This window comes from Eleutherodactylus coqui, chromosome 12 (genome assembly GCF_035609145.1).
Source record: "Eleutherodactylus coqui strain aEleCoq1 chromosome 12, aEleCoq1.hap1, whole genome shotgun sequence".
Classification (NCBI taxonomy): Eukaryota; Metazoa; Chordata; class Amphibia; order Anura; family Eleutherodactylidae; genus Eleutherodactylus; species Eleutherodactylus coqui.
In genome coordinates, this window is record NC_089848.1 from 53751001 (window position 1) to 53771654 (window position 20654).

The 20654-nt window shown below is 41.3% G+C and overlaps 1 protein-coding gene across 2 annotated transcripts in view; it reads left to right on the forward strand.

The window, feature by feature from the left end:
* Positions 1-20654, forward strand: part of ZNF385D (zinc finger protein 385D) — a 308181-nt gene that overhangs the window by 145260 nt on the left and 142267 nt on the right. The window contains exon 3 of one of the 2 annotated variants that reach the window (XM_066584866.1): positions 19414-19524. The exons of the other annotated variant lie outside the window; for it this stretch is intronic. Within the exon in view, the coding sequence (XP_066440963.1) occupies positions 19414-19524 (111 nt within the window). The remainder of the gene's footprint in view (positions 1-19413; positions 19525-20654) is intronic. 2 annotated transcript variants of the gene reach the window in all.

The following is a 20654-nucleotide window of genomic DNA, read 5'->3' on the forward strand; positions in this document are numbered from 1 at the left end:
TTTTTTAATCAGATATATATTTCCATCTGTTTAACTTTATTCTGGAAGCACATTGGAAAAAACTTTAGTTGTTTTTTCAACCATTTAGGAAATGTACAAATTTTGGGGAACATTTTTTTTTTATTGCAGCAAGCCAAGATTACAAAGGCTCATACATATCAGAATAATAGATACCCCACAAATGACCCAATTTTAAAAAATGCACATCTTTATGTATTCACTGAGGGGGGTCATGAGTATTTTGATCCAACAGTTTATTTTCTGGAATTAATGCAATTTAAAGGAGAAAAAATAAAGTATTATATTTTTGCAAATATGTCATTTTAAAGACTGGATTTTTTTCTATAGTGCACATGAAAATGAGGATTTACACCCCAAAATGGATATCCCTTTTTGTCCTGTGTTCAGAAACATACCCATTGTGTCCCTAATCTTATGTCTGTATGCGCAACGGGGCCCAATCCAAAAGGAGCATTAAACTTCAACAATTTTTTAACTTTTGCGTGATCGCCTTTATCCATTGGAAAACGGTGATCACATGACTGGGGATTGCTCACTGCAGCCCTCGTTCACTACTCCAGGCTCTTGGCTACATTTAGTAGCCAGGAGCATGGAGATTTTAAATTTACCAGTCAATCCCCAGTTTCTGCGCTTACATCCGCCATTTTGCCGACGGGTGCATGCGCCAAAGCTGGAGAAAGGTCCGTGGATAAAGATTCCATTGGGGGACATTGACGGAGGGCTTAGGTAAGTAATTTGACCTCCCCTCATGAATCGGATCTGTAATGGGAGGTGAAACTTTAACTTTTTTTTACTTTTATATGATCGCCGTTATCCATTGGATAACAGCAATTACGTGACCAAGGGGTCACGATATGTTATGTGAGGGGAAATGAAACTTAAACTTTAATTTTTTTTTTCTGTTTTTACACTTTTTTTTACTTTACATGATTGTTGTGGGACATTGCAGAGGATGGAAGTGAGTAGTTTCAGCTTTTCTCATGGATCAAATCCATGAGGGGAGCTGAAACTTTAACTTTTTTCACTTTTTCTTTACTTTCATGCATATAGCGACTCCATGACAGGCCAGGTTGTTGGCTACCTTCCACAGCCTACAGCAGGGAACTGTCACATCCACTGCCCCTGCTGCTTTAATTCCCAGAGCAAGCATGCTTTTATGACCCTGGATATGAACCCTTTCCAATCCAATTTTAGATTCAGGGTTTCCTAAAAGGCTTTCTCTTTTTGCTGTTATACAACGATGCCATCTGCTGGCTAAATCCAGTGTGTGTGCGCCAGAGAGGCTCCGACAGCAGAGTGGCTGGCAATAGACAGTAAGAATACCCTGTTGGGTGTCTTTTGACATTAGAGCTGTGCAAGCTTCAATCAGAATGTAGGAAGATGTCAGACAGTGGATTATAAAGGGTTAAAGCCCACAAAGCCAGGATGTAAAAGCACTAAGGGGGAAATGGAACTTTTATTTGTAACACTCTTGTTATACACTGTTATAATCTAAAGTTCCATTAAGTCAACCTTGGCTGTTGTGTCTCCTCGAGGCACACCACTGTCATATACAGCTGTATCCACAGTGAATTTCTTTTAGATTAAAACATTTAGAATGTGTGTACTGTGGAAAAATTTCCGCAGCAAAGTTGCTGAAAATCCTCAGCAGCAATTCCACAAGTGCGGTTCAGTTGCAGATTTGGTGCTGCAATTTTCCCTGCATATTCTTAAAAGAAGAAGAGAATCAGCAACCGAAATGCAGTTTTTTATGCAGATTCATTGGTAATTTGCAGAAAAATCCACAACAATGCATTTTATTTCAGAGTTTCACTTCCTCATTGTAGCCTAATTTCTTTTTCGTGTTTTTGTGGCATAGATTGGGCTTGCTTTTGGTACCAGAACAGAGCCTTTACCTAATTTTACAGAAAAACGGGCAGAAGTAGTATAAAAAAATAAATTTTCCTTATTTTTCTGTTTCTAATTCAGTGTAATAAACTTGACAAAAAACATACTGTATTTATAAAAAAATCTTGCGTTACTGTGCAAAATAATAACATCATCAATAAAAGACCTGGGAGCAATGGTCCCCATATTTATTTTTTGGTATCTCCTGTCATTAGCTGGTAATTCGGCTCACTTTGATTGCTATTCCATTGCGATGAGCTGATTATTACAACCTTGTCACTTCATTGCGGCTGAAGTGACAAACTGCTGGCCCAATCTTTTTACTGGCAGAGCAGTATCCAGTGAGATTTGCCACTAAAGTGGAGGACATATACATATATGTCCTAACTGCATGGTGTGTCAACAGTTAGGACTCATATATAGAGATGGTGGACACAAAGGGGTTAATTTAGAGGTCTTATTTATTGTCTGAATTCATTTAGGGACCTGGTTTGGGGTCTGAATTAATTTTGGGATGGTCTGGGGTCTGAATACATCGAGGCGTCTCATCTGGAGTCTCATTGGTTCAGAAGTTTGTAATCTGAATTAATATTAGGGATCTAGCATGTGGTTTAACCCCTTGAGTGGCGGGTTTCCTATCACCCTGTCGTGCCCACCAGGGCAGGTTTTTTAAAATGGTCTAATCATTGAATTTCAACTAGTTTTGCAGTTGCGTCTCAAGAGCCATAACTTTTTCATTTTTCCATTGACATGGCCATATGAGGGCTTGTTTTTTGCGGGACAAGTTGTGATTTTTTAAACAGGGGGGAGGAAAAAAAGAAATGGGGAAAAAAGAAAAAAAGGGGCCATGTCATTAAGGGGTTAAATAATGTATTAACTTCCTTCTCTGAGTCATTACGACGCACACGGATACCACATGTCTGATTGTATTTTTGATTTTTTACAAAGTAAAGGGAGACAAGTGTTTTTTTTATTTTTTTAATAATTTTTTTACTTTTTTTTTAATTTTTTTTAATTTTTTTATTTTTTTTTTGTCCCTATAGGGGACTTCCACAAGGACCCATCAGGACCCCTGATCACATTCCGGGGGTCCGATGGTGACAGCCCTTTACATGCTGCAGTGACAACCCTTTACATGCTGCAGTCACATAGACTGCAGCATGTAAAGGGTTAACACAGCAGAGATCGGAGGTTTTCTCTGATCTCTGCTGTAAGAGCAGGTACCTAGCTGTCCTCTCACAGCTAACAACTAGCTCTCCCTGCCACAGAGACCATCGGCTTGCTTCTGACAAGCCGATGGTCTCTATGGCAACCTGTAAACAAAGCAGGACATTGCCGACATGTCGGCAATATCTTCTGCTTCTGTCATAGCCCTTGCACTGCTCTGTGTGGGACTGTGCAGGCAGAGCACACTGTCACAGCTTGTGGCATTGTGCTCTGCAGCTCCCATAGTGCTACATAGCCCGGAAATCTTCCGGGCAGTATCGCTATGAGCAGTGGAGCTCGGCCCCGGAAATTTTCCGGGCGTGCCACTCAAGGGGTTAAATTAATGCAGGGGTCAGGTCTGGAATTTGAATAAATTTAGGAGTTTGGGATTAGAATTCATTGTGGGATTATTTTCATAGTAAAAAAAGTTCATCTCTGCTGTTTATGTACTCTTAGTCCTATTATTACTTTGATAGTTATGATTGCTACCATATCATTGTTAATACAGTTTCATTGCTGATTTATTATTCTGTTTACAAATAAGAACACATTTTTTTCAGCTTGGGTAATTTAGACTTGCATATTACTAGTTTTTAATCTTATTTTCTCCTTTGAAAACAAAAATAATTAATAGCAGTTCCCAGAGATCAGATTTTATTTCCAGAGGTTCCCTAAAGCTCAAAAAATTGAGAAGCCCTAGTTTACAGAAAGTCATCAAGAAGCAAAATGAATCACACTTGTCAGGAGTTTTCTTTAAATTTTTCCCATTAGGTAAAGCATAAAACAAAAACAAATAAAAAGCTTGGATCATCGAAGATCTAATGAAGAACTATTTTTATTTTTAAAAAAAAGACATTAACATCTGTTATACAAACCTCTTCATCAGATAGATGCATCTAGGGAAGTGAAAAAAGGTGTTTGTATCTCCTTTGTGGTCCTATCAGTGTTGTTGTTGAGACATACCATAAGGATAAAGAGAGAAGTGGGAATTTAATCAGTTATGTAGTGTTTGAAAGTTGCTGGACTTTGAGGTACTTTCCGTTTTGCTGTGTAGTGGCTCAGAGTTAACGAGGCCCCTCCATAATGTTAAATGTTTATCTTGTGCAATGGTATTGTCAGTGTCTTTTATGTTGTATGCATTTGATGTGTATTGCACCTCTGCAGCACTGAATGAGCTAACATCTGGGTTATGTCTGGGAAATGTATCTTGTTGGATGCCATGTGACTGTGTTTCATATTTGTGGTTGCAAGGTAGAATGCGGGGGAGTTAGTCTGCAGTGAGTTAGCAAGTGAGTGAGCCACACAGACATTGTCTGCTCTGAGTGGTCCAGATTGGAAGAGACCAAGTAATGGTCTGAAGCTCTTCCTGGGCTTACACTACCCAGGATGTGCCAGTGCCACTGTCCACAATGAGAGTGAGAGAGAAGGAGAAGGATACCAGAAGAGTGAGTGATAACCGGTAGAGAGTAAGAAAGGAAAAGAGAGTTTGCCAGGAGCAGGGTCTCACAGATAACTGGGACTGTGCATCGCCTGGATTATCCCGAGAAGTCCTCCCTGTCACACCGCCTTCTGAGAGTGTAAAGTGTTTTCTGAACTGTTGCTGTTATTTGTTGGAACTTGATTAGAATTAAGTAAACGGGCATTACTGACCATTCCCGATTTGCTCAGAAAGTTATCCCTGTGGGTGGACTACTTTATTACAACCTCACGATTCACTGCAAAGGATGGAACAGTAGTGTCACGAGTGACAATGGACTTTAAGGTAACTGCTAGTTACCCTTTTCCTGTGACCTCTCCAGCAGTAACTTGGAAGAGTCCCGAGCTACCCTCAGGGGAGGAGATGGTAGAGCCCCCATCACAGAAATCCTTATCTACCCCGTCATCGCCTCAGCTGTGGGACCACTCCTCGGATGCTGCAGCTGCACAACTCATAAACCTATTAGTGTCTTCTTTAAAATTTGCATTATGTTTTTACCCTGCACCTCTCCTACCTAAGAATTTCTGGTCTACATAATTTTAGCGCGGACTTGAAAGGTTTTGGAGGAGACAAAGAGCTGTGATACCATATCTTGTACCACTTTTATTTAGTAAAATAGTTCTGTATATAAAGAAAAAAAAACATATGTCCATCTCTTTTAGCCTATTATCCTGCAAGGTTGATCCAGACAAAGGCAACCCCCCCCCCCCCCCTTCCATGAGGTAGAAGCCAATATTCCTAGTTTTAGGGAAAAATAACTCCTTCCCGGCTCCAAATCTGGCAATCAGAATAAATTCCTGGATCACCGACCCCTCCGAAGTAATTAGTGTCTATAACATGTAATATTGTATCACTCAGGAAAGACGTCGAGGCCCCTCTTGAACTCTTTTAGTGAGTTCACGATCACCACGTCCTCTGGCAGAGAGTTATTAGGTTGAACCCACAACCATCTTTTTTCTGAACTATATAACCCCAATTTTGATAACCTTTCTGAAAATTGTAGTCCACCCATAGACTTTGTGCCAAACATACCTTTTGGAATTATGGCCAAAAAGTTCAACCTTGGTCTTATCAGACCAGAATATGTTCTCCCACATACTTTGGGCAGACTAGATGTAGGTTTTGGCAAAACATAGGCTTGGATGTTTCTTTTTGATAGAAAAGGCTTTCATTTTGAGGTCTCAGGCAGACAAGCGTGGTTTAGTTTGCTATGGAAGCGCTCACTCGGACCCTTTTTAGCAGCGCATCTTAAAAGGAATGGACAGCAAGTGCCGACTTGCCTGTCAGCTCTGTAGTGCGCGTTGTGCAGGGTGCTTTCTTTAGGCTCCTATGGGAGCCATGGAAGCACGCAGTCTGCACCACGGATGTGTGACTGGGCTGCTCCATGAAGCTAGAGACAGCCCAGTCACGCAATCTTTTTCAGGATGACAATAGCGTGGTTTACACGTCGCTTAGCAGCGTGTAAACCATGCTCGTTTGACCTCGGCCTGAGACTATACCATCTTAATTGGATTTTTTAACATGACAAAAGCATGGCATTTTAATAGGTATGTGTAAACTTTTTATATCCACTGTATATCTCTTTTGATGCACCCCATGATCCTATTTGTCTTGCAGCAGCTGCCTGACACTGGTAGTTCCAGTTAACTTTACAATTAACTTAAATCCGCAAGTCCTTTTCCATGTCAATTTTACCCAGTGTTTTCCCCTTTAGTGTGTAATGATGACATCTATTTCCACATGCATAACCACACATGTAATAATTGCCTATCTGCCTAACAATTTAAGGAGAGCACATTCATGCCTGGTTTTCTTTCACACTTTACCCTATTTCCCCACAGAGTCTTATTTAAATTTATGATGTGTGCTATACAGGAATTATTACCAATTCAGTTGAAAGTCTTTTTGGAAAGCTATAGATGCAAATTTAGTTAAATTCATCATTTTGAAAAAAAAGCATATTTATTTTATAAAGCTGTATGGATTTAGGATATTACATCTGAAACCTTATTGAAAACATATTTTAAAAGCGACCAAACTCAACTGATTTATATTAGTCCCGTAAATCCTGTTAGATCACCATGTACTATAGCTAAATTTTCTTATTAGTGGAAAATGAAACTTTTAATTCCCAGGATATTTTTGTCATTTCAATATTTTTGTACCAAAGTTGTCTTTGCTATGTTCCTGGAAAACTCTCAGCACTCTGTATGAAAATCTTCAACTTCTTTCCCAGTGTTAACGGTTTTCTGACTTTCATGATCTATATTTCACCGGAATCTTTGCTTCTCATTATGTCACATTACTTCTTGGCCTTTTATGTTGAACTAGAAAGTCTGCATGCTGAGCTGAGATGTGTGGAAGCAATTAGCGAGCATAACTACATGGTTTTTCAAGCATGGCCAAAGTTTTAGGATTAATTTATGGCTATAAGCGCTCATGCTTTGTTACACGTGTCATTTTCTATATCATCTATGTGACTAGTAGAGTTTGACTTGTGTTTGAGAATCTCCCCTATCAGCGCTTTGCTTGCACATATCATCCAAGTTCTGTACGCGAGTATCAATCCTATTCTTTGGCACCTCTCCATCTCAGACAAATAGCCATTGAGAGTGATGTGGGAGTTTTTAGAGTCAACATAAACTCTATGGATTGATTTGTTACTTGAGATGACTAACTTTAGTGTCTGTTCTTTCAGCTGCATAATCTCAAAAGCTGTACCTGTTTCTTACTTTGTTGTAAAATAAAACTGTCTGATGTTAAATTATAAAGCCATTAGTTGACATCGAATTTTTTTTTTTAAGGATTTATGTTTCCATCTAAACATCCAAAGCTGAATGGAATCCCATATAACCTGTAATGGTTACTATATATTATACTTCTGTATAAAATAACATATTCACTGGGAGTTTTATTGTCTGTAGCTTCAGTTTTTTATTCCGTCTTGTTTTAGCCTAATGTTATAATTGCTGATTATGTTTAAATCATCATTTAACACAAAAGTGACATTAAAAAGTGCTGCATGGTATCCTGGGGCTTGGTGTTTGCGATAGCAAGTGTTTAATATATCTTCAGCGCTAACACAGAGGAAATTCAAGAAGTTGCGCCAACATGCACAACCTCTTTCAGAATGTGGGGCCTGGAGCAATTAGATGATCATCTCAGGTTTCTCACAACACCCCGAGCCAACAGTTGACTTTGTCAAGGGAAGCTGAAGATAGTAAGACATTTCCTCTGCAGGAAAAAATTGGTATTGCAGGATGGCCATTCACATGAATTATAGGCAGCACAGATAACACGCTTCGAGACTCAGACCCTTCTTCAGAAATAGCTGGAAGGAAATACAGGGATGTTACTGGATATTCATGTCCTGTATCTCTAGGAAAAAAGAAAAGAACCCACCATTTCTTCTCTCCTGGAGGTATAGGACATGAATATCCAGTAACATCCCTGCATTTCTTTCTGGTTATTTCTGAAGAAGGGGCTGCATCCCGGAAACGAGTTATTTGAGCTGGCTATAATTTAATTAATGAAGAAGACATTTGGTTAATCCCTTTGCTTGTATGTGATTTACATTACAAGGGTTGTGCCCACAGTCCACCATCTTCTCCTTTTTACAATTAAGCACGTCTTACCCCCGTTACCTATGGTGACGGTTATTGGACTGCCAGCACCCTACTAACCATTCCACAGAAACCTATTCTGAATATTAGGATCACATCCCTAATAGGAGTCACCCTACCCTTCTCTTCTTTTGGATTCACATGAATAGCCTCCCTGTAATTACAAGGACAGCACTTGGGCCATTCCAGTCATAGAGTGAGGTGCAAACTTGGCCCAATTTTTTCTTAAGTATTACACATTCAAATCAATGTCCATGGAACACAGAGTTGTGCTGGGCCCTCCAGATTGAGAAATACAACTCTCACTGCTATCATCCAATATCATTATGAGGTAGTACACATAACCATCACTGCAGTGGTATTATTGCTGTAGTGATGGTAGCATGAGAATAACAATTTATACCCACTCTAAGCTTCTAGAAGGAGGCCGTGAATTAAAGCATAAGTTCCTAATATTTTAAGCCTATATATATATTTCTAAGTCCCAAGTAGAGTTTATTAGTCATGTTTCCTCTACTTTATATTTTCCTATTTTGGCTAATGTAGATGGAAAACTAATCCTGAATTTCTGCTAAATAATTCAATTGTTTAAATATCCATTTATACAAGGTTTCTAAATAAATATCCATAGAATATATTTAGTACCAGATGGTCAGCTGAAATAAAAAGCATTTGCATCAGTAATTTTGGATAAACTGCTTGCTAATAAACTATTTATCTCTATTTTATCCAGCAGTATACCTAGGCAGGCTGCACAGTAATGTTTTTCTACTAATCTCCTTTTTATCTTCTGTGCAGTAGAGCAATGAAGATTGTGTTTCTGATATGATTATCTACTTAGAGTATACTTGGCAAAAATACAGATAGCATTAATCAGCATAGAAGGATTACTTGGTCTAGTTTTTAGTGGCTTACTGTTCTATTTACAGTGACCAAATAAGCCTATTAGTGTATTTCCCTGTACATTTTTCAATTATACTAAACAATAATTTGTAACACTTTTCTGTGTTGTTTTCTTAGTTGCTCATCAATTATATTTTAGATGATATGCAATTATTTAAATGTACTTTTGCTTGCTCTCATATCAGAAGCTACATCATTCATCACATACTAAATATTAATATTTCACAATAACATTAGCCTAGTTGGCTTGGTGCATCTGTTCAGTTTTGTATAGCCATCCATGTGTTTCAAACAGAATATGAGTTTGTGAACTAAACCAAATTGAGTATCGCGTGTATGGTCAAACTAGGACTATTAGTCTGTTAGTGCCCAAGCTGTTAGCTATTCCAGTTTTGCAAGATCACATAGCCGAATTAAATAATGTGATTATGTCTATTGGAAGTGAATACAGCTTTGTCGAATTCTATTCTGTATTATTGATGGACCTCTGTGTGTCTAAGGGGAGTGAGATATCTGACTTCAATTCCTCTGACCTTCAAGAACTCCTTGCTTAGGTTAAACGTTGGGCTCAATATGTATGCATTTTCCAAAATTTTGGTATTTTTTTTTTAAATAAAGAACATTTTAAATTATATATAGTATGAAATATCACGCAACGCAACTTTTTATCCATGATAAGAATCCAAAAAATTCTATTGGATAATGGTAGATACTGACTATAAAGCAAATCTCAAAGAATCCCCCTTACTTACTGTATAGCTAGTGAAGTAAGATGGAACTGACAGAGTATTTGCCCTGGGTGCCAGAGGAACATCCACGAGCCACAACCTACTTGCCCATTTGCCTCAGTATACATATTGCAAATACCTGATAATCTTTTTCTGACTAGTAGGTTTGTAGTCTACACATAATTGCTGTAATTGAAATCAGGTCTTCATGGGTAGTTGATGATACCACCATAACTGCAACTCCCTTGTATCAGCTGTATGTGAACGGAACTGTGCTACTGTTTATTGCTTTGTATAGACTGCAGAGGTCCTAGGGTATTATTGCATCTTGACGCCACCGGAAGATAGGAGTTTGACAGCAGGAACGCCCTTGTCACACCTCTAGCTCCCAATTGGGTCAAGCCTTGAAGGTCCAAGAAGTGTGGGGATTTACTTCATGCTGGGATGGAGGCTTACGCTTAGGGCTTGTTTCAGTATTAAACCCAACACTGAAACGAACCCTCACCCTAACCCTCCATGCCAGCCAAACCATCACCCAGCGCTGTCCCTGAAGTTTGATTGCAGTGTCCCCACTCCCCTCCAGCCTCTGCGTCCCCCTCCCTTTCTGACTCACTGTCAACCAGCGGTGTGCTGCTGGCACCACAGGTCCCCTGCTCCCTCAGTGTCCGCCGCCGCTGGGCAGTGCAGGGAGACCACCAGAGAAGCTGCTCTGCTGCCACTCCCTCAGTGTTGTCCACCGCTACCTAGTGCAGGATGAGCACCAGGGAAGCCGATCTTCAGCCGCCGCTCCCTCACTGTCCCCTGATGTTGCCCAATGCAGGCAGGTCGCCTGGGAATTGGCCCTGCCGCCGCCACTCCCTCACTATCTCCCCCCCCCCCGCCATGGAAGCCACTCCACCGCTGCCGGTCCCTCACAGTCCAGAGCCGCTGCCCACTGCAGGGAGTCCGCTGTGGGTAAGCCGCAGTTAGTGACTGGTAGGACCAGAGAGGGGGGCGTGGCCGGCCAGTCAACCAGCCTGTCTCTTGTCACCACCCACACTTTTGGTGGCGACAAGATACAAGAATACCAGGTCCTAGTGCCTATATCTAGAACTGTCATATATACATAGTAACATACATAGTATGCAAGGCTGAATGAAGACAATGTCCATCTAGTCCAGCCTGTTTATCCTCCTGTGTTGTTAATGCAGAGGAAGGCAAAAAAAAAACAAGAGCAGAAGCCAATTAGCCCTTTAGGGGAAAAAATTCCTTCCCGACTCCCTAATGGCAATCAGACTGTTCCCTGGATCAACCCCTAATAGTCCCTACCTGCCTGTATACCCGGATTAACAATTAACCTTAGATTTATAAGCTATAATATCCTATATATAGTGCTGTTATGTTGATGTTACACTGCTTACCATTCCATATGATAACAATATTCATTTGCAGGTACTGTGGATCTAAAATAATCAGCTCTTATGTTGTTTGTGACTGATCCTTGGTCATGGCACCATTTGAGTCCCATCAAGGGTAGAATTTGAGACTTTAATTGAGGCTGTTTTGCATACCCATAGTTGATGCTGTTGTTGTGATGTATGGTAAACAAAATCGAGTGGTGTCAGTGAGCTGAAAACTGACAGGAGTATGAGAAACATATTCATTATTCTGTAAGAATTGGGTACAGCAAGTCAAACACTGAGTCATAGATCATGGGATTCTATGGATGGTCATCCAGTACCCTGGTCTCTTGAACTGTGTGACTGTAGCCTTGTGTGGATTTGTATCCTGGAGAGAGTTTTCTTCAGCAAGCATCATGAATTCGTGGGCTGTTCAGGACCACTACATGGAGATTTACACTTTGAGCTAGTGGAGCTCTGGGAGACCTGCCAAGTAGACCAAACTTGTCTAGCATAACCTGTGTTTATTTCTGTTCAAGTGAGTCTCCTGCAAATTAACAGATACTGTAACCATTAAGCTAAGTGCCCTCACTGAGAAGCTAAAACTAATAAGCTCTGTACCATTTATTGTAACTGCCAAACTTAGTGCCTATAAAGACTCTGTAACTATCATGCAAACATTGTGACTGTAATAACTGCACTTTGCACCTTCTGTAGAGTAAGGTATTCCTATATTAACTGCTATTGCTCATGTCAGTTACTACACTATGCTTGGGAGGGGCCCAGCAAGCAGTATCAAGGGGCATTCCAGAAGCTAAAAAAATTGGAGTCAATCAGCCTAATATTTTTGAAAAAAATATTTTAATTGTCAGTGTGTACCAAGCTAGTAAGTTATCAACACTCCTTCATATTCTATGTCAAAATTCAACCACCCTAATGATTTTATTATAACTGGTCACATAGGTTCACTATGGTTCAATACAGTTTTTTAAAACACTGCTAACATCATAAAAACATATATCTATTGCTCAATCTATCCACGGAAACATTATCATTTGGTGTGACTATTTGCCTTAGTTGTAAAGTATGTCAGTAATTAAAACCACATTACCGTGATTAATAAATAGTGAAGAAGCAAGAGAGTAGATGCACCCCTCTAGACCTTGGGAGGCATCCATACAATTTACAAGGGTATGGTGGTTCCATTTAAATTCTGAAGCTACTACAGATATGAATGATGCTTCTACAAAGAAACAATGTTTCAAAGATCAGTGACTGATATGTATTATGCTTTGCATTTTATTAATATTTCGACTGAGTGAAGATTTTAATGAGTTCTATAGCGTTTGCTTCATTCTCTGTTGTCAGCCTCTCATGGGTGATATTCTAATGAAGTAATTAACCTCAATTTTAAAAATAGCCTACTCTTTTTTTTCTTGATCAAATACAGCACATCTTTCATGCTCGGTTACCTAATATCCTTTGTCCCTCCGAAAAAAAAAGGAATTACATTTGTCTTCATATAGCCACCCTGGGGATCACAATTCTGCAGTCTGCCATTAGGTTTTTTAATACTGTATCTTCTCTCTGTAGATTGAGGTAAATAATACAATTGGGGTTAAAACTAAAGGTAGGCAGGTGATATATAATTGGAAAGTTTGAAAGGGGCACATTTGATCAAGTCCAACTATTTCTAAATCTTAGTGAATAGAGATGAGTGAGTGTACTCATTAAGGGAAATTACTGGAGTGAGTATCGCCATTTTCGAGTACATGCCTGCTTGCTAGAAGAGATTCGGGGGGCGGCGGGGAGAGTGGGGGTAATGGGGGGGGAAGATCTCTCTCTTTCTCTCTCCCCCCCGCTTTCCCCTGCTCACTCCTGCAACTCACCGCTCACCCCCGCCAGCCCCAGAATCTTTTCAGACGAGCAGGCATGTATTCAAAAGTGGCGATACCCGCCTGAGTAATTTGCCTTAACGAGTACGCTCGCTCATCTCTATTAGTGAACTTTTTTTTAACCCAAAGTTTATTCCCACACCTTAGATTTGAACATAGAAGAGTATTGTGTAAAAATAGAGTGATGTGAAGAACTAGAACTTAAAAAAAGCACTGCATTTGCTTGATTTTGTCATTGTACTTTGCCTGCATTTATACAAGTCAAGTTCAGACCACTAATACTACTTAAGGGCTTAGTCACACGGGCATTTATTGCCGCGATTTGCGCATGCGCATGCGTCCGGCGATTTTTTAAAACCATTGCTTTGCAATGGTATCGGACACATGAGCGCTTTTTATGCGCTCGTCCGATAAATTAGAGAACAGAAATCGCAGATCGCACCTATCTGCGATCTGCGATTCCTGTTCTCTTCTCTATATGCGCTCAACGGGGCCAGCGGCAGCAGCGCCGACCCCATTGAGAACATACAGAAGACAAATCATTCTTCTCTGCCACAGCTGGAACAGCTGTGGCAGAGAAGAACAATGTTTGCCCATTGAATTCAATGGAGCCGGCAATACAGCCGACTCCATTGAAAGCAATGGGCTGCCGGCGTGTGCGGGGTGAATTGTCGGGAAGGGGTTAAATATATAACCCCTTCCCTGCAATGCATCCTTAAATGTGAAAAAATAAAAAAAAAGGATGTACTCACCTGCTCCCGGCAGCTGGAGATCCCCGCGGCCGGCCTGCAGTGGGTGTGAAGGGGTGTGACTCAGACTGGCCCCTGATTGGCTCAGCCTGAGCCAATAAGAGGCAGATCTCAGTCACACCCATTCATGAATTCATGAATGAGTGTGACTGAGACTTGCCTCTGATTGGCTCAGTGCTGAAGGAGTGCTGAAGGAGTCACACCCACTGCAGGCCAGCCGCCGGGATCTCCAGCTGCCGGGAGCAGGTGAGTACATCCTTTTTTTTTATTTTTTCACATTTAAGGATGCATTGCAGGGAAGGGGTTATATATTTAACCCCTTCCCGACAATTCATCCCACACTCGCCCGCAGCGCTTGCATTCAATGGAGCCGGCTGTATTGCCGTCTCCATTGAATGCAATGCGCTGGACAGCTCCGGCCCGTTTCTAATGAAACGCGGCTAGGAGCAGATTTTCGTGCGAATTTTGGGCCGATTTTTCGGCGCCGGTCACGCGATTTGCGCATGCGCATCCGTCATGCGATGCGCAAATCGCGTGAAAAAACGCCCGTGTGACTAAGGCCTAATTGCAGTAAAGACCTGCAAAGAAAAATGACTTCATATTTGCCCATAATGTCTATTATATGTTGGGTATGTGGCATAATAAAACCGGATATTAAAGGTGCAATCTGAGCACCCATATTCGAGGGCCCCAGGCTCCCTTTAAGAAAAAAAAAATACTATGGTGGAGATAAAAATAACAATTCTTGATAAAAGAAATGACTGAACTTTTGAAAAGTTTGGTTCAGCTGGTTCTGAATTTCAGAAAAAAAGTTTGGTTTGTTCTGAATTAGTTTGAACTGAACCTTCAACAATGGCCAAACGGTGGTGGTTTCTATTCTCCTATGACTTGGCACTGTTGGTTTGTAGTGTCCTAGGTTCAAATCTGACAATATCGGCATGGAGTTTGTATGTTCTCCCTGGTTAAATAACAATCACCTTTATTTAACACTATGCAGATGTTGGCCTTGATCAGATTTGAACCCATGACCCTAGCACTACAAGTCAATAGTGCTAACTACTTACTGAGACACCATTTTCCTCCGCCTTCTCTTCCATAAATATATACACTAAATAAATGTGATTATTATGAAGATCAAACTCACACAAACAGAGAGAACTTATAAACTCCATGCAGATGTGTTTTCCTGGTTAGATTTGAACCTAGGACCCCAGCACTTCAAGGCAACAGTGCTAACCACTGAACCGCTATTATTACTTCTACTGCCTGAGCCATAGAAAAGGAGCTGCCATAAACTGAACCTCTAGCAAAATGCTATGTTTAGTTAATTGACCTATTACCCATGGCATATAAAATAAAACCCACCATTACTAAATTGGCATCAATATAGATACTATTAGTAATGCAGCATTTTTGATCCAGTTACATAGTTGACAGATAGAAGTCACAAAGAGTAACTTGACTGTGATAACATTCTATGACAAGTTATGTTATTTTAAGCAATTGAAAAGTCATTATTATCTTAACAGGACAAAAACCATTGTAATAGGTCAAATAAATTGCGGCACAGAAAATTACACCTAAAGGGCTCAGTCAGACAAGCATTTTTTTTCACAGATGTATAGTTCTGTGAAAATGAAACGCAAAATGCATGTATAAAAAACGCATATTGGATGCGTTTTTTATTTGCACTTGTTATGCGGTCACACGATCCTAAAATTCGCACATATAGTACGGACCCATTGAAATAGGAGAGGATTGCTATCCTCTGATGCGGCTGAGACAGCTGCAGCAGGGGATTCCTTGGATGTGAAACCCCTGGATGTGACAGCATCCAGAGGTTTCACCTTGTTGTCAATGGAGCTGGGGGCAGCAGCGCTGGCCCCAATGAAAACATGGGAAGAAGATTTCGGTCCTCTGCCACAGCTGTGACAGCCGTAACAGCTGTGGCAGGGGATTCCTTCATCCTCTAGGGAAGTCTCCTCATCACTGAACACTGTGACAGCACTGTCACACTGTTCAGTGATGAGAGGACTCCCCGCAGGGATGAAGGAATCCCCTGCCACAGTTGTCACAGCTGTGGCAGAGGACCGCAATGCTATCCTATCTCTTTCAATGGGGCCAGCGCTGCTGCCACCCTATTAAAAGCAACAGGATGAAAGCAACCCCAGCATCTAGGGATGATTTTCTTTGGGGGGGAGGGGGCGCTTGAAATATAACCTCCAGCCCGAAAATCATCCCTAGCTGCAGAAAAATATAAAAATCCTAACTCACCTAGAAGCCCTGTCCGGCTCTTCTCCCCGGTCCTGGCAGTCTACTTTTGTGTTTCTGGTGAGAGGGGATTGAAAAATACCCACCTCCAGAAAGCACTGCCTCCGAATGGCTGAGCGATGTGACCAATCAGAGGCAGCACCCAACTGTCATTCAATGAATGGCTGAGCACCATCTCTGATTGGTCACAGTGCTCAGCCAATCAGAGGCAGCACTTTCTGAAGGCGGGGATTTTGCAATCCCCTGCCACCAGAAATACAGGAGAAGACTGATGGGACCAGGGAGAAGAGCTGAACAGCGCTTCTAGATGAGTTAAGATTTTTTTTTTCTGCAGCTAGGGATGATTTTTATGGTAGGGCTTATATTTCAAATGTTCCCCCCAAAAATCATTACTGCAGGAGTTGCTTTCATCCAATTGCTTTCAAAGGGGTGGCAGCAGTGCCAGCCCTATTGAAAGCCTCATTGATTGCGGTCCTCTGCCACAGCTGTGAGAGCTGTGGCAGGGGATTCTTTCATCCTCACGTGGAGTCCCCTTCATCACTGAACACTGTGACAGTGCTGTCATAGTGTTCAGTGATGAGGGGTCTCACCGCAGGGACAAATAAATACCCTGCCACAGCTGTGGCAAAAGACCGCGATCTTCTCTCCATGTTTTCAATGGGGCCCACGCTGCTGCCACCAGCCTTATTGACAACAAGGGGAAACCCCTGGATGTGACAGCATCCAGTGATTTCACATTAAAGGAATCCCCTGCTGCAGCTGTCACAGCTGCAGAAGAGGATAGCTATCTTCTCCCATTGCTTTCAATGGGGCCGCGCTATATGTGCAAATTTTATGATCATGTGACCGCACAACAAGTGTAAATTACAGAACACTGTCCTATTTTTTTGGAGGTGTAAATTGTCTTTATTTGTATAAAATGGACATGTGACCGCTTTCATTGGAAAGCATTGGTTTTGATAGAGCCATTTCTTTCTGCACCTATACATGCGGGTAAAAAACGCTCATCTGACTGAGCCCTAAAGGGGTATTCCTATCTCAGAATTTCATGACTTAGATCAGAAACTCACAACTGTTTCCTGACCACCTTGCTGGGTGTTATGAAACCGTCTGACGTCTGAGGCGACAGACGTGTACATTGTTTCCGTAACTTCTATTGAAGTGGTTTGGAGTTACAGAAGCAATATAGCGCAGTAGAAAGGAGAAATAAAAGTCCTTTCTTTGTATGTCCAAAGCTTTGAATCCACTTCTGACTTTTTGCTACAAAAAAACACGAAAAACTTACAAAAACTACAGACTTAAAAAAAAATAAACTGTGTGTAAAGTTACCCTAAGTCCAGTTTCCCAGGAGTGCATTACGGCCACACTTCTGCATCCATAACAATGTGTATCCCAGCCCAACTGTGGGATTTACTGGCTCAAACTGCGACCATCATAGATTCCAAATTTAGTCTCTTTTCACAATTCTGTCTTAAATTTCAACAGATTTGATGTGAAGAATAGCAACTAGAGATGAGCGAACGTGTCCGTTACGGACACATCCGCACCCGGACACCCGCTTTGCCGAACACTGCAGTGTTCGCGCGTAAGTGTCCGGGTGCCGCCGGGGGGCGGGGAGATGCGCGGCGGCGTGGGCGGCAGTAGCGGGGAACAGGGGGGAGCCCTCTCTCTCTCCCTCTCCCCCCTACTCCCCGCCGCACCCCCCCGCGCTGCCACGGCGGCCCCCGAACTTTTTCGCCCGAACACTGAAGTGTTCGCAAGGTTCGGTGTTCGGGCGAAAAAGGGGCGGGGCCGAACGTGTTCGCTCATCTCTAATAGCAACACATACATCACTATTCTTCTCATAAAAATGATGAAAACCTTGACAGGCAATGAGAAGGCCCCCATTATAAGTCAATTTGGCTTTACCAACAACAGTCGCAAAGGGGTGATTGAGGAGATAATGTCACTGAGAAGCCAGGCACTAGCAGAGAAATATGTGGATATTTCCTCTTACAGAAACATCGAAGGGAAAGCAGTTCAAAATCTGAACAGGTTAAGCTCTGTTCACATATATATGCCTTCTGACACATACAGTAGAAGGTGACTTGAAGATGAATGTTTTGTTCGAAGAACTAGAATTGTGGTTTAATGAATAATATATTTTAAAGCCTAACCTGTTTGAGTCATTCTTTAGCAGAAATCACTGCATTACTCAAGGTGCTATTGTCAGATTTCCATATATATATATATATATATATATATATATATCTTGGTATGTGTATAGCGCCAACTTATTCCGCAGCGCTTTTAGGTAATTATTACTTATTACCCCCCACCAAACTGGGTTCTCATTTTACCGACCTCGGAAGCATGGAGGGCTTAGTCAACCTTGAGCCAGCTACCTGAGTCATGTGGGGATTGAACTTGCAACCTTCAGGTCATAGACGAGAGCTTGCACAGTTAGTTTTTTTTTTTCGTTATATCTTCTTTTTTTAAAGTAGGCCTGGCAGAAGATGGCGCAAGTCTTTATGTTTCTCTTTCGATCCCGTCAATGATCAACAGACTTCGAGGTGGAAGATTAAGAAAGATTTAGCGTTTTTACCACTGACTAGTGTTGCCAGCTATGATTTTCTATACATTTACTCAAGGAAGAAGCTGTAGGGGTTGCAAAGGTGGCAATTCCACCTGGACCCTGGTGTGTGAGAGGACCACAAAGTCCTCTCTACCCCCTAAAAATATATCTGTATTATAAATAGCACATGGTAGGTTGGGGGCCCTGTTACATATTTGCCTTCATCCAAAACCCGTTAAGTCATAGCTCTAGATTAATCCAATGAAAAGAAAAAAAATAATTTTTAACCCTTTCCAATCCACTGTCTGATGACATTCTGATTGGAAGGCTGTAAAACTCCAATGTCGGAAGATGTCTGGCGGGGTATTCTTACTGTAGATTACTGGCCGCTCTGTTGTTGGGGGGCCCCTCCAGCATGTCTCATACCACAGTACTGGCTTCAGCCAGCAGACGGCGCCATTGTATAATGGCAGAAAGAGAAAGCCCCCTAGACAACCCTGAATCCAAAAGTGGATTGCAAAGGGTTAATATATTTTTTTCTAGAATTAAACGTATCAAAACTTTACTATCAAAAGCACATAAATAGATTGTTTACCAAGGCATGGTAATATATTGCCTTTTAAACATGTGCTCAATCATCCAGCTCACCACTGCTATCATCTTCATCATATGAAGATAAATCTGGGTTAAACAAGACTTATTTCTGTCTTTCTATTGCAGATGGACCCAGTTCAAAAAGCAGTGATAAATCACACATTTGGGGCTCCCTTACCACAGAGAAGGAAGCAAATCTCCCCCTGCAATATATGTCAACTGAAATTTAATTCTGAAGTAAGTTTATCATTTTTTGGTCCTGATATTGGCAATTTGAAACAAAATTCAACCTAAACAATAGGACCGAGTTTACTGTGCATTAGGCCCAAGCAGAAGGCCGCTCTTTTGTTTAGTTAATCGTAACCTAATTATACACTGACATTTCAATTAAGTCTAATGTGGTTATTATGATCATAGCTTTTTTTTATCAGACAGCACAAACAATTAGATATTTTTTTGGCTAGACTAAGATATCCGTAAAAAAAAAATCACTATAGAGAAATGTGAAAAATACAAATAATGGCTGCAATGGGATTTAAATCTCTGATGTAGAAAAGAAAATATGGTCCAACGAAAATAGACAATTTGAGTGTGCTTTTAAATTTGAAGAAATAGACTGAGAGCTGGCAAAAGTGCTGGCGTCATCTCGTGATTAGGTGCATTGTGGTGAACGTCCAGTCTCTGGAACGGTGGTATTAATAAATGACAGTCTTTCATTCGGATCCAAAAAAAAAACCTCTTCAGGAAGTAAAATTCCATTTTTGTGACAAAGCTTTTCTGTTTTCGGTGCATTTAGACAGGTATTCTTTCCATTCCAGTCTGCCTATTCTTGACGGCTCGCTTGTGTATTTCAATACTACATTGTTGATTTATTTTTAAGACAGTAAACAAAAGTATCTCTTCCTCTCCTTACTCTTTTATATACTCTGCCTTGCAAAGAAAATGCCTTGAAGAAATGCTCAAAAGGAGTCGAAACGCAACACAGAGATAGAAAATTACGTTCTGAAAAGAGATGAGCGAGTATACTCGCTAAGGCACATTACTCGAGCAAGTAGTGCCTTAGCCGAGTATCTCCCCGCTCGTCTCTAAAGATTTGGGAGCCAGCGCAGGTGACAGGTGAGTTGCGGCGGGGAGCGCGTGCGCGCGCGGGGGGGGGGGGGACAGGGAGAGAGAGATCTCCCCTCCGTTCCTCCCCACTCTCCCCCGCCCCCCGCTGGCCCCCGAATCTCGCTCGAGTAATGAGCCTTAGTGAGTATACTCACTCATCTCTAGTTCTGAACAATCAATTGTACTTTCAAACAATTGCATGTCTCCTCTGGCCCAATAACCAGGATCATCAGTAAGTAATGAGGCCATCATGTTGGGTG